Source organism: Emys orbicularis, chromosome 16 (genome assembly GCF_028017835.1).
Source record: "Emys orbicularis isolate rEmyOrb1 chromosome 16, rEmyOrb1.hap1, whole genome shotgun sequence".
NCBI lineage: Eukaryota > Metazoa > Chordata > Testudines > Emydidae > Emys > Emys orbicularis.
This window is the reverse complement of record NC_088698.1, coordinates 15,835,948-15,853,513: the sequence shown is the minus strand read 5'-3', so window position 1 is coordinate 15,853,513 and position 17,566 is coordinate 15,835,948. Positions and strand designations below refer to the sequence as shown.

At 43.7% G+C, this 17,566-nt stretch overlaps 1 protein-coding gene across 1 annotated transcript in view; it reads right to left on the bottom strand.

Annotated features, from left to right (window-relative positions):
- Positions 1 to 17,350, bottom strand: part of YPEL1 (yippee like 1) — a 42,442-nt gene extending 25,092 nt beyond the window's left edge. The window contains exon 1 of the mRNA XM_065417924.1: positions 17,162 to 17,350. Coding sequence (XP_065273996.1) covers positions 17,162 to 17,278 — 117 coding nt within the window. The 5' untranslated portion in view covers positions 17,279 to 17,350. The remainder of the gene's footprint in view (positions 1 to 17,161) is intronic.
- Positions 17,351 to 17,566: the final 216 nt, after the last annotated feature.

The window sequence follows — 17,566 nt, the reverse complement described above, 5'->3', positions numbered from 1 at the left end:
AATGTTAATCTACCACATTATTTTAGATGGTGATCAACTAAACTAGGCAGAGTCAATGTTCTGATACAACACTTCCAAAGAAAAAGCATGTGTTGCAAGAAATGAAACTTGATAATTCAGTGGGTGGTACTCTTCCCTTTGAGTCGGTACTGGACCAATAGCTGACTGATCCTGAAAGCAATATCTTCTGGATAAGCTGTAAAACAGAGGTCTTTATCACTTTTGGATATTAAAGATTCCTTGGCACTTCACAGAAGTAGTGACAACTACTCAGAGGATTAAGAATATTAAAGGAAAAAAAGAGGGAAAAGGAAAATTTGTCATACTGGTTAATTTCTTCTCTTACAAAGATTAGTTGCTAGTTCTCCCTAGATACAACTCTTTCCTCACACTACATGGAGGCAACTGGAGATAGCTCTGTTCTAGCTGCTTACCAGGGCAGAGTCACCAAAGGACTTCATACCAAATGGATATACTCCAAAGATTAATGATTGCTTAATAGAACAGTAGATGGAATTACACTGAAAACTAAAAAAGTCTAATGAAAGTTGAATTTGCAAAACTTAATTTTAGAAGAGGTCCACCCTTAAAAACTATCAGTGTACACTGGGTTGGCAGGCAGTATTTCTAGAAGTAGGCAAATTGATAGGCAAGACAAAATTATCTTCTTAGGCTAAAACATGTTGGGGGTCTTCAGAATTAGCTATGACAACTCTCCCATGACCCCTCCAATATATATATATTTTGTGACAGACCCAGACCAGTGGAGTACAGGAGTCTGGTAGAGGGCAAATATACCGGTCACTGGATGAGTAGTTTTCTGTTCCCTGAGTGACCAGAGCAGGGGCTGCACTAGAGTAATCAGGAACCTGCTAGAACCAGTTAAGGCAGGCAGGCTAATTAGGACACCTGGAGCCAATTAAGAAGAAGCTGCTAGAATCAATTAAGGCAGGCTAATCAGGGCACCTGGGTTTTAAAAGAAGCTCACTTCAGTTTGTGGTGTGAGTGTGAGGAGCTGGGAGCAAGAGGCGCAAGGAGCTGAGAGTGTGTGCTGCTGGAGGACTGAGGAGCACAAGCGTTATCAGACACCAGGAGGAAGGTCCTGTGGTGAGAATAAGGAAGGTGTTTGGAGGAGGCCATGGGGAAGTAGCCCAAGGAGTTGTAGCTGTCATGCAGCTGTTACAGGAGACACTATAGACAGCTGCAGTCCACAGGGCCCTGGGCTGGAACCCGGAGTAGAGGGCGGGCCCAGGTTCCCCCCAAACCTCCCAATTGACTTGGACTGTGGGTTCTTCCAGACGGGAAGGTCTCTGGGCTGTTCCCCAACCCACATGGTGAATCTCTGAGGCAAGAAAAATCCGCCAATACGCGCAGGACCCACCAAGATAGAGGAGGAACTTTGTCACACTGGTGTCAGGAGTGGGATCTTGGGGTGCACAGCACGGCGGAAGAAGGAGGGTGATTTAAAAAAAAACAAAAAAAAACAAAAAAACAAAGAGAGAGGGTTTATTTTTTTTCACCACAATGGATGACGTAGTGCGGGCACTGATACAAGCTATGGCGGCCCAGCAGGAGGCTACCCGTGTCCAGGCAGCCGCCCAACAGGAGGCAGTGCGGCTGCAGCAAGAGACTAATCGCCTGCTGATAGACCAGGCTGCTCAAGACCGAGCTACGTTGCGGGAACTGGTAAACCAGGTAAAGTCCCTTACAGAGCTGAATCGCGGCCATGATGGGACGCAGCTCATACGGGCCAGCCATTGGCTGCAGAAAATGACACGGAAGGATGATGTAGAGGCATACCTTCTAGCCTTTGAGAGGACAGCCCTACAGGAGGCCTGGCTTCGAGATCAGTGGTCTGGCATCCTTGCCCCCATTCCTGTGTGGGGAGGCCCAGAAGGCCTACCATGATCTGCCTGAAGAGGCTGCGGCAGATTACCCCCAGCTGAAAGCAGAGATCCTGGCCAGATCTGGGGTAACAACAGCAGTGCGGGCCCAGCAGTATCACGGTTGGAGGTACCAGGAAGACAAAACCCCGCGGTCCCAATTGTATGACCTCATCCATCTCGCACAAAAGTGGTTGCAAACAGAGTCCCGGAGTCCGGAAGAGATACTAGCGGTTCTGGTCATTGACCGATACATGAGGGGACTACCACCAGACCTTCGTGCCTGGGTAAGCCAGAACGAACCCTCCACCTATGACGAGGTTGTCGCCCTGTTAGAGAGGCGAAGGACAGCGAGGGAGCTGACCCGACCAGTTAAGGAAGAGGCACCCCGGGTTAAACTAGCAGCACCAAGCCCTAAAGTTCAGGTGACTGGGCCACCAGGAGGGCCCAGGTGGAAAAAGAGAGAGGCCGAAGGCCCATCAGAGGCCACAAAGAGTCAGACCACTGAGGGAGAAGAGGATCGTGATGTTAGACTGCCCAAACCAAGAGACCGGGGAACGCCTAGGGCTCCATACAGATGTTATGCCTGCGGGGAGTGGGGACACATAGCTGCACAGTGTCCCAATGCTGAGGAGCCTATGCAGTGTAACCTGGGGAACTGGGCAGATCCATGCTCCCTAATCCACCTTGTGGGGGTCTCACTAACCCCACATATGTATACCAGACCAGTGAAACTAAATGGGGTAGGGACCATGGCACTGGTTGATTCGGGGAGTGCTATCACGCTTATCTCAGGGAAGCTCATGAAGCGTAGTCAGCTGCTGCAGGCTAAACATACGGGGATAACATGCGTCCATGGGACAGTTAGTTACTACCCCACCAACCCAGTAAAAATCGAGATCCAAGGGAACACTACTGAGGTAGCAGCAGGTGTAGTCCCTAAACTCCCATACCCGGTGCTCATAGGGAGGGACTTCCCAGGGTTTGGAAACTTACTCCCAGTAGGGGGATTGGAGAAAGATGGGGACCCTAAAATTGGTGAGGCATCCACAGCGGACTGTCAACCCCCAATCTTCTCTGAAATATCCCCAGATTTGTTCTCCACTCCCAGACAGGGTAGAAAGACAAAAAGGGAAAGAAGGGCAGCTAAGGCCTTGGGAACCCGAATACTGACCCAAAGCCAGAGGGTCGCTCGTGTAGGTAGGCGGACCTGTGCAGCTGAAAAGGAGGCCACGCAGGAGGGAGACGCACCTGAGTCTGACCCCCACCCTAATGCTTCTGAACCAGTAGAGACAACAGAGACTGGGCCCCTAGATCTTGGGCAGATTAGCCCCGGGAGAGGAAATTTTGGACAGGACCAGGCAGAAGACCCAAGGTATGACAACATTAGGAAGGAGGTGACTGAAATAGATAGGGTTCCCGTGGAAGGGAAAACCCAGGGACCAGGACCCTACTTCATAATGAAGAAGGATCTCTTATACCAGGTTGCACCAGTACAGGGGCAGAAGGTACAGCAGATCCTAGTACCTCAAAAACACCAGAACGCTGTATTAAGTCTTGCTCATTGTCATGTTTTGGGGGGGCATTTGGGGGTAGAGAAGACCCTGGCACGAGTCCTACGACGGTTCTTCTGGCCCGGAGTACATGAAGAAGTGCGGAGGTACTGTACCTCCTGCCCGGAGTGTCAGCTGCACAGTCCCCATCCCCACTTGAGGGCACCTTTAGTACCCCTTCCCATCATAGAGGTCCCCTTCGAGCGAATAGCCATGGACCTAGTGGGACCCCTGGAGAAGACGGCTCAGGGCCACCAATATATACTTCTTGTTTTGGACTATGCTACTCGCTACCCAGAAGCCGTCCCCCTGCGGAACACGGCCTCTAAAGCTATAGCCAAAGAGCTTGTGGGGATCTTTGCCCGAATAGGGCTACCGAAGGAGATATTAACCGACCAAGGAACCCCATTTATGTCGAAGCTAATGAAGGACCTCTGTACGCTGCTCCATATACATACCCTGAGAACTTTGGTCTACCATCCGCAGACTGATGGGTTGGTAGAAAGGTTTAACCGAACCCTCAAGGCTATGATAAGGAAGGTGGTAAGTTGGGACGGGAAGGATTGGGACATCCTACTACCCTACCTTATGTTCGCTATCCGGGAGGTACCTCAGGCCTCAACTGTGTTTTCCCCCTTCGAGTTATTATACGGGCGTCACCCCCGTGGCATACTAGATATCGCCAAAGAGATCTGGGAAGAGGAACTCAATGAGGGGAGAAATATAATAGAGCATGTAATGCAGATGCGAGACCGGATAGCCCGGGTTACCCCTATTGTACGGGAACATTTGGAGAAGGCACAGGAGGCCCAGCGAACCCATTACAATCGCCAGGCAAAAGTACGACAGTTCCAACCAGGGGATCGGGTTATGGTGTTGGTACCCACGGCAGAAAGCAAGCTTCTGGCCCAATGGCAGGGGCCCTATGAGGTGGTTGAACCCGTGGGGGAAGTAACCTACAAGGTGCGGCAGCCAGGACGCAGAAAACAAGAACAGATTTATCACGTTAACCTTCTGAAACCCTGGCATGCACAAGAGGCATACACAACGGTCCAAAAAGACCTAACCCAGGAAAACAAGCCTTCCAAACAGGTGAGAGTGTCTCCCGATTTAACACCAGACCAGAAGAATGAGGTGTCTGAGATGATCTTCTGGAACCAAGATGTGTTCTCGACAAAACTGGGCCGAACAACCGAGACATATCACCACATCGTCACGAACCCTGGGGCCAGAGTAACAGTGAGGCCCTATCGGGTGCCAGCGGCAAAAAGGGAGGAAATAAAAGCAGAAGTAAAAAAAATGCTGGAGTTGGGGATCATCGAAGAATCCCACAGTCAGTGGTCCAGCCCAATCGTGCTGGTGCCCAAACCTGATGGCACCACAAGATTTTGCAACGACTTCCGGCGACTAAACGAAGTATCCCAGTTCGACACGTACCCCATACCTTGCATAGGTGAGCTAGTGGACCGTCTGGGTAATGCCCCTTGACTACCCTAGACTTGACAAAGGGGTACTGGCAGATTCCCCTTGCAGAAGATGCAAAGGAAAAGACTGCGTTCTCTACACCAGAGGGTCTTTTTCAATATACTGTCCTCCCTTTTGGACTACATGGAGCCACAGCTACTTTCCAGCGCCTCATGGACAAGCTATTACGCCCGCATAACAGTTACGCTGCTGCCTACTTGGACGATGTGGTCATTCATACCCCAGACTGGGAAACCCACCTGGAGAAGGTGGAGGCAGTCCTCGATACCTTCAGGAGAGCTGGCCTTACAGCAAACCCTGCCAAGTGCGCTGTAGGGTTTACAGAGGCCAAATATCTTGGCTACATTGTGGGAAAAGGTTTGGTAAAACCCCAAGTGAACAAGTTAGAGGCCATCCAAAATTGGCCCCGACCAAGTCACAAGAAACAAGTCCGGGCGTTCCTAGGTGTGGTGGGGTATTACCGACAATTTATCCCCCACTTTGCCACTAGGGCAAGCCCCCTGACAGACCTAGTGAAAGCCCGTGGACCTGATCTGGTGAGATGGTCTGACGCAGCAGAGGAAGCATTCACAGACCTACGGACTGCCCTCTGCAGTAACCCCGTACTGATAGCCCCTGATTTCACCAAGGAGTTTATCCTGCAGACAGATGCATCGGAAGTAGGGTTGGGGGCCGTTTTATCACAGATGGTCGGGGAGGAGGAACACCCAATTCTATACCTCAGTCGGAAACTCCTTCCAAGGGAACAAAAATATGCAGTGGTGGAGAGAGAATGCCTCGCTGTAAAATGGGCCATGGAAACATTGCGCTACTACCTGCTCGGGCGCAGATTTGTCCTCATGACCGACCATGCCCCTCTTCAATGGATGCGGCGGAACAAGGAGAAGAACACAAGGGTGACCGGATGGTTCTTATCTCTCCAACCTTTCCAGTTCCGTGTGCAACACAGAGCAGGGAGCCGTCATGGCAACGCCGATGGCTTGTCACGTGTGCACTGTCTGGCATCCCAAGCTGCCCAACCCCTTGGCGTTGAGCGGGGGGAGGGATATGTGACAGACCCAGACCAGTGGGGTACAGGAGTCTGGTAGAGGGCAAACATACTGGTCACTGGATGAGTAGTTTTCTGTTCCCTGAGTGACCAGAGCAGGGGCTGCACTAGAGTAATCAGGAACCTGCTAGAACCAGTTAAGGCAGGCAGGCTAATTAGGACACCTGGAGCCAATTAAGAAGAAGCTGCTAGAATCAATTAAGGCAGGCTAATCAGGGCACCTGGGTTTTAAAAGGAGCTCACTTCAGTTTGTGGTGCGAGTGTGAGGATTTGGGAGCAAGAGGCGCAAGGAGCTGAGAGTGAGAGGGTGTGCTGCTGGAGGACTGAGGAGCACAAGCATTATCAGACACCAGGAGGAAGGTCCCGTGGTTAGAATAAGGAAGGTGTTTGGAGGAGGCCATGGGGAAGTAGCCCAGGGAGTTGTAGCTGTCATGCAGCTGTTACAGGAGGCACTATAGACAGCTGCAGTCCACAGGGCCCTGGGCTGGAACCCGGAGTAGAGGGCGGGCCCGGGTTCCCCCCAAACCTCCCAATTGACTTGGACTGTGGGTTCTTCCAGACGGGAAGGTCTCTGGGCTGTTCCCCAACCCACATGGTGAATCTCTGAGGCAAGAAAAATCCGCCAAGAAGTGCAGGACCCACCAAGATAGAGGAGGAACTTTGTCACTATCCTTGAAGAAATCAACCAAAGATTGATTTGAGGATTTAAAGTCATGCTTCTGACAAACAGAGGTCTCCCTTTCTTCACAAAAAGGCGCATCTGGGGCAGAAGACTCCAGTTTAGAATGTTATGAATGGAGCCCTTTATGGATTTTTTTCAGTAGGCGCAGAGGTCTTTTCAGCCCACAAGGTGACCAATTATCTTTTAGAATATTCCTTAGGCCATAAAGGAGGGGAGAGATAAACTTCTGGGTTTGGAACATTCTAAAATGTCACATTTACTTTGTAATAGTAGACTTGGGAAAAGTCTCATCCCACCCCCACCAGCCAAAATGCAAAGAATGAAGAAAGCAGCCTTTCTAAATAACTTAGGATAAAACTGTTTTCCTGACATCTAGTTTCTGCCAAGACTTCTCCTTCTCATGAACCATAGTAGGGTAGAAGTACTAATTCCTTGGAAGAACTGAATTCTGTATTCACGTTGGGATAAAATCCAAGGGTCCTATCTTCCCAACAGAAGATGCAAGTAACTTCCACTGAAGTAAAAAAAAGTGTACTGATTCCTGGAAATGTACACATCACTGTCTTGTTGTTGTGTCTTATGCAACAATGATGTTCAACCAACTGCAAGAGCAAAGAATACCTGCGTAAAGAGAATCATAAAGGGCAGTTTGGATAGTCAGAACATAAAGTAAAACTGAGCTGATCAGCTCAAACTGATACAATTAGGAGGATTAAAAACAAAAATTAAGCTTCCAAGAAGAGTACACAAAAAAAGCTTTTGAAGGCTTTTATATTGTCTTTCAGCAATGCTTCACATGGGGATCTTTGCTTAACTTTGCTGGTCTTGAACAGAAAAGGAAAATATTCAACCCGTAGACCTTAGCAGAAGCAGTATTGAGGGCCCATTTGAATCACGTAAAATTATCAGCTTGATAATTGATCTGACAGCAATCAGGCTTGTCTTTATGGCAGAAAAACAAAAATCTCCAAATCTTAGTATACTCTGGCATTATAGATGATTTTCTAGAAACAAAGCTATTGTCTATTATGTAATCAGAATAATCTTGCTTTTTTCCCCACTGTCTCTCTTTCAACAACCATGCAGCCACCTTGAGAAAGAGTAGGTTCTGATGGAGTACTAGGTCTTCCATGAGTAGATTTCATCTGTCAGTCATCCTGAACAGCTTTACCACAAAAAGTCCTATTTTCCCAGAAAGCCTTATCTTTAAGCAAGTGGAAATCTATTGTTACCCTCAGTTCCTTCTTCCTGGATGAATGAAAAAGCATACAGAAGTTGACATGACCTTTTCAGTGATAACCTGTCCTTAAGAAACTCATCACATTTTCATTTGAATCAAACAAGTTTACCTATGGTTTCTCCTACAGAATAACTATCTGATTTAATTTTAATTTTACATTATAGTCCTCCTCCTTAACAAGTCTGCTACTATGTTGGTCTTCCCTTACATGTGTACTGCCCTTATGGATGAATTTTATTTCTGCCTATTTAATTAGAAAACTTGTCACCTTCAGTAGAGAAATGCTCTAAGGCCCAGATCCTCAAAGCTATTTAGGATCTTAACTCCCATTGATTTCAACAGAAGTTAGGAGTCTAAATACCTTGATGATCTAGGGCCAAATGCTTCCTACTGGACAATATATCCAGTGTCATATGTGAATGGACTTAGGAAATAGGCACTTGCTATCTTCTGGACATCTCTTTCCATGAGCTTCCTCACCCTATAGGAATGCACTGGCTGAGCTAATGATCCTTGCTTCGATCTACAACAGGAGAACTCTTTAGAATACTCTCCTTATATATTTCCAAGAGATCAAATAGATCACCTGTTATATAATAGCAACAGTTTATGAAAGGTCCAAGAAATTATCTATAGCCCCATGATCATCACTCCCAGAAGGTCAAACCGAGGCTCTAGGAGACTGACTGGTCTTGTAGATTCCTTCAGCTCCTATTCTTTCCATTGATAGGAAGGTCCTTCCTCTCCCGGAAATGTATCAATATTCCAAGCTAAAAGTATGGGTTAGGGTTAAGAAGCTTTTTTCCAAATTCACAACAAATACTGGAGATGTTTTCTATGATCTTTGCTTAGGGGACCAAGAAGTGTCTGCTAAGATTATGGACCGATAGAGATGAGGGAAACAGACTGTAGGATGACTGGAGGGGTGTTAACGGACCACTTCTCCTTGAACAGCCCCTTGAAATATGTGCTACTTATGCTAAACAATCTGCTCCACTTTACATTTAGGAGTGACAGTCTGAGTACATTTCCCAGACCTGAAGAAGAGCTGCTTAAGCTTGAATGTTTGTCTTTCACCAACCAAAGTTGGTCCAATAAAAGATATTACCTCACCCACCTTGTCTCTCAAATTTTCATCAGGAATTTGTACCTCTTCATGCTTCTATTGAGCCTTCCACTTTTGTTTGTGCACGTGTGAAATTCCAAAGAGTATGACCCCACAGAATTTCTTGTTCTTGTGCCCTCCATCATCAAAGATTTCAAAGTGTTTTATAAGGGTGGGAGAAGAAACTGGAGATTCCAGGAACTTCATTCTTGGAGTATTAATAATTTCAAAACATTAACGTAAGCTTTCACATCCAATATCTGTTAGTCTGATGTAATTTAATTCACTGTGCAAGTTAATCAGATAGCCCAGCTCTATGGCTACAGATTGAAAGCCAAGGACAGCCCAATTAGTCTGTCTTCCTACTGAAGTGGTTAGAAGAGTGCTTAAAACCTTTAGCCACTTCTGTTTTCCAGGTAACTTGTGGTAATTTGTTTGCCACACTGGCTGATGGGAAGATCTGAGCTAGGTGTATAGTCTGATTACTCCATTTGATGATGGTGAGACATGCTTACCTAAGCTTCATCTAGGTTTTCACCAAAGTTTTGCCTACTATAATCTTAGCTCATGCTAAAAGCCATTTTGTGTGGACATCTGCTTTTTATAGCCACATCAATAAGAAAGTTCCTCAATAAAGCTTTCTACAAAGCATCTTTGCTCTCAGTCACCTTTCCTCAATCGTCTTCAAAATGGCATTTATGTACTGATCTCCAAATTTATTTAAAATCACCAGACAAGGTGAGAAGGGCTGTAACTAATCTTGTGGAAGCCACTGAAGTTTAAAAATCTACAGCTGAAGCTTAAAGTTTTGAAAGACCTCTCTCTTGTGTCAGTCTAGTCTTTTGGAAGATCATCCCTGGAGAAGATCAGCATATCCTTGACCAAAAAAGCAAGTCAGTCATATCTACGTTAGCTAGAATGGGGTCTAACTTGTTTTTAACAGCTTAATGTTTCAAGGTCAGCCTATTAGAGTGCCAGTTTTGCTTGGCTCTCCCAATTCACACCTGTTAGTGTCCTTTGATTAAAAGGGATTTTTTTCTTTTATATATGAGCTGGCCGTATAGTATTTGCTTTTCAGAGTTCTTTACAGGACCCTCAATGAAATCAATGCCCTCCAAAGGATTTTTTTAAATAATGGGCTTGTATCCCCTTTTTTGCACTGCATACAAAAGCAGTATACTGAAAGGCACTCCCTCCACTCTGAGTTGTTTTTCTTGCTTTAAAAATAAATAAATAAATAAATAAATAATCTTAGAAATGACATAAGTATCAAGACTGGTCTTGCTAAAGGATATCAGGGAGGCCTCAAAATGTTTGTGAGCTCTAAAGCAGTAACTTAAAAGACAAGGTATCACACCTTTTAAACACAAATTTTCCTTTATTAAAAAAGCAGTCACTGAATTTTAATGGGAATTAACAAAAAAAGTTTAAAATACACTAAAAATATCCCTTCCCCTGTCAATTAAAGAACTTGCACTCTTAGGTCTTGTGATAGCACTACTTCTCCAGTCACCAGTCTTTAAAGATAGACAGTGCTGAATATACTGTTTTTAAATAAATAAAGAAAATATATACATATTTTAAAATAGATGGGGGGGCGGGGGAAGAGGAGAAATTTTCAGGCATTTCTTGTACACGATAAGGACGGAAAAAGACAAGTCCTATTTTGCTCAGAGGTCAGGATTAACCATTATTGTGCACGCAAACACACATTTTAAAAAACAAAACAACAACAAAAACACCCAACCCAACCCTCTCCTCAAAACAGTCTATCCTGAGACTGCTCTTGGCCTACTCAATAAAATTACTTTCTCCAGTAAAGAAGGTGGAAAAGACAGTTAGAGATTAAGATTTTTCTGACCAATTTTAAATTCTGGATTCTCCCCCCAACCCCCAGAAGAAGGTTGGGGGGGGGGGGGGGGGAGACAGGGAAGAGAACATACAGAGAAGGAAGATTAGAATGAAGAACCCAGCAGCAATATTGCTCTACTAGTCATGAGCATCTAATTTGATTTGGATTTCAAAGAAGGCTGTGGCTAATTCAAGCTTTCCATAGGCTGTAGGGAGGGAGACTACTTAAATAAAACTACACCCAAAGATGGTCTCAATCTATGTAAGTACTTCATAAGGCAAACTACTAAAGCATTCTGGTCTCTAGATCATTACAAGAGTGCTTGCTTACCATATCATTGGTGGCTTGAGTCATCTGTGTTGGGATGTTGCCTGTCAAGGGGCCTTATCTATCTGGTCTTCTACATGTCTATGAGATTTGGAGTAAGGACAGCTTTGTGGTTTCTCTGAAGATAACTCGCTGTTGGGTGTTCCTCTTTCTAATGGAAAAGGTTTGCATAACCTGTAAAGAGGGCAACTGATACCTACATGCTGGGCATCTTAGATTTCTTTGGCTTTGCAGAGATTGTCCTTGTTTGTGTGTGTTTCCAACAGCCACAGTATAGCTAAAGGACTCATTACTGGAGCAGTTGACAGAAGAATGCTTCACTGTCTGAATGCCCACCCCTCCCCCCAAAAGTAATGTTCAAAGCTGAATAAAAACCAATATAATTTTTGTTTCTATAGGTAATTGCTAGTGCCTCTCAAAAATTAGCATATTCTATTGAAAGGTGGCCAAGGGGGTAGGGAGGAAGGGGGAAGATATAGAAAGTTCTACATGAATAGGCCAAAAGGCAGGAAAATACTGTCCAGAGTGGACTGGCAGAACTGTTGGCAGTAAAATGAAGGAGCAAATCATTTTAGTACTGCTCTCCTAACTGGCAACTGTTTCAGCTGACTGCTTACAGCACAAAGGAGGACACAATCCTCCAGTGAAGGTTGGCAGATAGGCTTTAGCAAAAAGAAAGGAGGGAGTATGCTTGCTGTTTTTGTATTTGGAGAAGAGGAAGTTTGTCTTAAAATTAGAAAACGTTTAAAAATGACTCTTTTTTGGGGGGGGAGGGTAATTCAGCTTTTGGTTAACAACAAGTATAGCATCTCAATCAAAATAAACTGAGACAATTAGAGTTAGAATTATTTTTATATAAGACAAAGCCACTTCAGAAATACATTATAGCTGTCTAGAGCTAGAGGAAATGTAAACTACAAAAGAGTATTTTTCGCCACACCGTAACTTAAAAGAGGCCTGTAGGGAGGGAAAGTGTTTAGGTTTTTTAGCTTTTCTATGACAGAAGGGCTGAATTTAAAAACAAACAAAAACTACAACTACCATCACGGCACTCTAACACCTTAGAGTAGGGATCTGTGTTTCATAGCATGGACCACCTTCCCTCCCATTTTGTATTAAGAAGCATTACTGTGGAAGCTATAATAATTGATTACTTATGAAAAAGTAATAGGAAATTAAATACATTAACTCCTCACTTAAAGTCGTCCCTGTTAACGTTGTTTCGTTACTGATCAATTAGAGAACATGCTTGTTCAAAGTTGCGCAATGCTCCCTTATAACATTGTTTGGCAGCCGCCTGCTTTGTCCACTGCTTGCAGAAAGAGCAGCCTGTTGGAGCTAGCTGGTGGGGGCTTGGAACCAAGGTGGACCGGCAGCCCCCCTATCAGCTCCCCACTCCCCTAAGTTCCCTGTGCAGCAGCTGCCCAGCAGGCTATCAGCTGTCCCTTCCCCCACTGCCATGTGCTGCTCCTGCCCTCTGCCTTGGAATTGCTCCCCAGAGCCTCCTGCTTGCTGTGCGGGGGAGGGGGGGGGAAGAGGGGGGCTAATGTCAGGGTGTCCCCCTCCCCCCTGCTTCCCACATACCCCATGTCCATAGAGCAGGGGGGACATGACAGGGCTCAGGACAGAGGGAGCTTGCTGGCAGCAGCTGCTGTTTCGACTTGCTGATCTACTTAAAAAGGCAATGTACTTAAGAGTGGGGTCAGCGTACTTAAAGGAGCAATGCATATCTCTTTTGCTCACACACAGGGTGTCTCTCTCTGTCTGCCATGCTGTCTCCCCTCTCTCCATTTGTGCTGTCTTGTAGAGTGTGAGGCTACATTAACAACAATGTGTTAACCCTTGAGGGCTCAGCAGAGTGCTAATTCATCATTTAGCAGTAAGGCATTCCCTGGGAAATATCCCACCCTCTGACTTCACCACCTCAACCAAGCTTCACAATCAGCATTGTTTGTTTAAAACTTTGTGTGTGTGTGTGTGTAGTCTTTTATCTGGTGACAAAAAATTCCCTGGAACCTAACCCCCCCCATTTACATTAATTCTTATGGGGAAATTGGATTCACTTAACATTGTTTCGCTTAAAGTCGCATTTTTCAGGAACATAACTACAACGTTAAGCGAGGAGTTACTGTATAGCTGTCTTTAATCTATTTGATTTTTAAAAAAGGACAAGACATTTCACAGTCTCCTCTAACAAGTATTTATCGCTGCTGGAAACAAGAGCCACCAGCACCACAGAGCAGTTTAGAAAGTGCTGTGTTTGGATTATCAAGTCTTGCTTGTCCTGTTTTCACTGAGGAAGTCCTGGAAAACAAGCAATCTGGAGTAGGATTGTGTAGCCTTGAACAGAAGCAACAGGGAGACAGAAGCTCTTGCTAGGCTAGCTTTTCTCTAAAGTTAAAAATAAGTCTCAAAAGAAAAAAGAAAAAAAAAGTTCAGCGATTTATCTTCTCCCCATCACCAATTTCCTTGTTTCAGTCTCTTGAAACATCATAATCCCATGAGTTCTAGTACTTAAGAAAGAACAGAAAGTCACAACCAGAAAATTTCAATACAAAAAACCAGCAGGGGAGGGTTTACAAGGTCTCCTTTATAGTCTTTTTTTAATACATGCTAAGACAGCACAAACATCTACATGCTTCCCATGGATCACTTCAAAATATGTTCTCAGAAAAGAAATGGTGGAGCAGACAGCATAAGGGTTAAACTATTATTCCTTCTAATCTAAACAGTCTAACATCTCTTATGTTATATCCACAACTGAGTAGTATTCATAAAATGATAGCTTACATTTAGTTTTCTATTAATGAGGAAGTGACAATTTTAATGGTTGGTCTTTAAGTCATGCACTCTTTTCTTTGGATTTCAAAGTACTATTCTTCAATACAATTCATAGACTGCAGTACAGCATATTTATTTATTGCAATTCTATACAATCAAAGTCAAATATTTTTGCTTCAGATGGCAAATGTATACCAACAGTCTCTGGAGTACAGAATCACCCCATTGCCTTTTATTATTTAAAGTATTTTTTTGTTTAAAATATCTTCAACTGTTGCCACACACACCAGATATATTCATGTTCCCATTATTTTTAATGAATACACTTTTTAAGAGGGCACTACATTGGAAAGGAGATCCAGGAAGGAGGGACAATTTGCAAGAATGACAGAAGAAAATTCAGAGTTACAACTACCAATTATACTTGGGTATAATTCTAAATACAGTGCCTAAATATATAATTCAAGTATGTTAATGGTCTGTTTTAAGATCGTATCGAAGGTTAAAATTCTAACAGTACAATTACAGTTGTTTTTTTTAAGTTAGTAGTGAACTCTTCATTTTTCCAGTGGGTGCACTATGTGTCGTAGAGGCTTACAGGTTACAAGATTCCACATTAGGAATTAATATTCTGTGCTGAAAGAAACCCCCCCTCAAATGTAGAAGTGTTCACACAACATTATATTTGTCTATGCACTCTTACAAAGTCTCTCTCTCACACATGCTGAGCTTTAAATAATTGAACATTTTCCCTTTCATTTGCCTAGGTCCCAACTATAGCAGTACAGTATGTCAGAAAGCAGCAAAGAATCAAGTACATTTTTATTTACAAGCAAAAATACCTCACATTTAATGCATTTCTAGATCTGACACACAACATATACCAACAGATTGTGACAACATAAAAAAAGGCAGGAAACTCAGAGTTTAGGGAATGTTGGCCATAAATGTGATTTTGCTGACTTGCCAATCTGCAAACATTTAAAAGTTTGGTAGCTTGGTTTAGAGAAACCTTCACTGGAGAATAGGAAACCAGTATTAAACAAGAGACTTTATATTATATACCCGAATCCTTCCTGTCTGGAAGACATTTCTTAGGCTAAATTTATCTGAACACACAGGACTTCGATTTTTTTTTTAAATCTCCATATGCTCAATAACCCCTCTTCAAAGTTTTACGGTCTCAGGTTTTTAATCCTTTCTAGACAATTTAAAGTTGTAGTACGAACCTATGATCCAACTGGAGCATATATTCAAGAGATATTCTTATTATCAAGACCTCTTTCAAAACCTTTATACCTATCTGCCTGTCTGGGAATTATGGTAAACCTTAATACTGTCAAACTAAAGAGCTTGTTGCATCACATTTAGATTACCTTAGAAAAGTCTACTGGATGAGAAGGTAGATACCAACCACATGTGGTGGATCTCATTTTTTTTTCTTGAAAGTTCAGTGTTCTAGTTTTCTTTCTGAACTTTGCTGGTAAAGTTTGCCATACTCCTCCTCCATTTGTTTAGTATGAAATACAATTCCCAGTAACTCCACAGATCTGGAAAACATTCCCCCCTCAATTATTCAAATCTAACCTTCCACTTACTTACAGTGTGTGTTGAATAATGAAGTCATGTCTCCTTCTTGAAATTTACATTGGAGTGTTGTTGAAGAAAAGGTGATTCTTACCTTAATATTTTTCTTTGTGATTAAAAGAAATTTGAGTCACATTTCTGCTTGTATTTTCCTACAGTTTCTTTTAAAAGCAATATTTATGGTTACTAGAACTAAAGAGCCTGTATCTTTTCTGAATTTAATAAATGTATGCTTTGGACAGCACTTTGTATATAGTCAGTTTCAATGTTTTGCATTTGATCAGTCACACTTCCTGCTTTGTGCATTAGCACAGCACATCACTCACCCTTTCTTTTGTGTGTGTTTTTTTGTGTTGGGCGCGGGGGGGGGGGGGGGGGAAGAGAAGAGGAACAGGAGGAATGGAAGAGGAGAAGAGCAGGCCTGCAAGAGGATATCTACAAGCAATATTGCTCGCATTTGTGTTTGGAGCCAGAAATGTCATCTCCTCCCAGGAGATGTACATGGAGCTGAGGAGCACAAAAGGGTGAGGTGCAGGTAAAGGGGTGTGTGGCCCAAGGAACCTCCTTCACTCCCCAGGCCTCTGCAGAGGACTAGGGAACACCGAAGGTACTTAAAAGGAGTGGCTTCTTTACTTCCTGGGACTCCTCAAGGAAGCAGCTTTACTTCAATGCTGCTAAAGATACCAGCAGGCAGGAGCAACAGAGGGTGATGATGGTGGGGGACAGAGAAGATGGGAAGAAATAAGGGACGGCCTCAAGAAGGATGTTCTCTGGCTCAACCACTCTACCTGTTGAAGAGACACTATCGGCAGAGAAAGTCCCATCCTTTCCCCCATCCCCAACACACACCCATTAAAAAACAACAACCCAAAGTTTGAAAATTGAATTGAATTTTTTCCTTAGAAAATATTTACAGGGTGCTCCATCAGAAACCTAATTTGACTTAAAGCACCGTCACTTTATATTTTTCCCTCGGTATTAAATTTTACTACATGATTATGGAGTCTTAGTTTCTTTCAACAATTGATATAAAGGACAGGGCTAGATCATTTCAAAAGCTTCAGAATTTCTTTATGAAATTTAAACTTGAGCTTGAACATTCCTCAGAGTTATCAGTTTTTTAAGCTCCACAAATTAACCAGATGGTATATACTAATGAGAGAGAAGGAAGGGCTTAGATAATGTAGTGATGGACTTCATGTTGATCCTCTGGATTGTGTAATACCAGCTAATTTTGTGACCTCTCTCTAGTAGATGAATCTTTTGAATCAATTTAACAAGAATAATTTCCCAATCCTGAGCTCTATACTTCCCTCAGACAGTTTCCTTCCTTAGCAAACTTATCACATCTAGTCCTGGTCTGGTAAAGATCAGGCACATCTCAAAAGTAGCACCTACCTGTTATTCGTGGGGGGTTGCGATGATGGGGCTTTACACGAAGTTTCTAGAAAACATCCATTCCTCAGTATAATGCATCTATGACCCAAGAATGGAGCTCTTGGGAAGATACTTTGAAGTATGCATCAGATTTATACCACTTATGTATTGGAAGTACTGACCCAATGACAACAATTTTGGTTAAAAAACCCCACATGAAGTCTCTAAACAAATCACTTGCCTTGGAAATCAATTCATCATGATTGGCTAGGTGGGCTCTGCAGTGGATACAGCTGTAGGTTCGGTGACAGTTCGGCAGGTAAGCCTGGAACGTTTTTGATTTTGTCATTTTTACCATCTCTGCTGGTGGCTCCTCACTCAGCTCAGGGCTGGCACTTGAAGAATTACAACTTTGCTGAACTCGCTGACAAAAAAAACACTGGAAAATGCAAGCAAAAGCCGTTGTTGTTCTGTAGTGTGTGTGGCACTTTCCACACAGATGCCACAAGAGAAACAATCACAACCTGCAAGTAAACAGAGAAGACAACTTTTTAAAAGCCAGGAATAGCTTATAAATACATTCAACTACTCTCTTGGATTTCAGAACTTTAACCTCCACCTCCGCTTCAAAAAACTCCAAAACCCA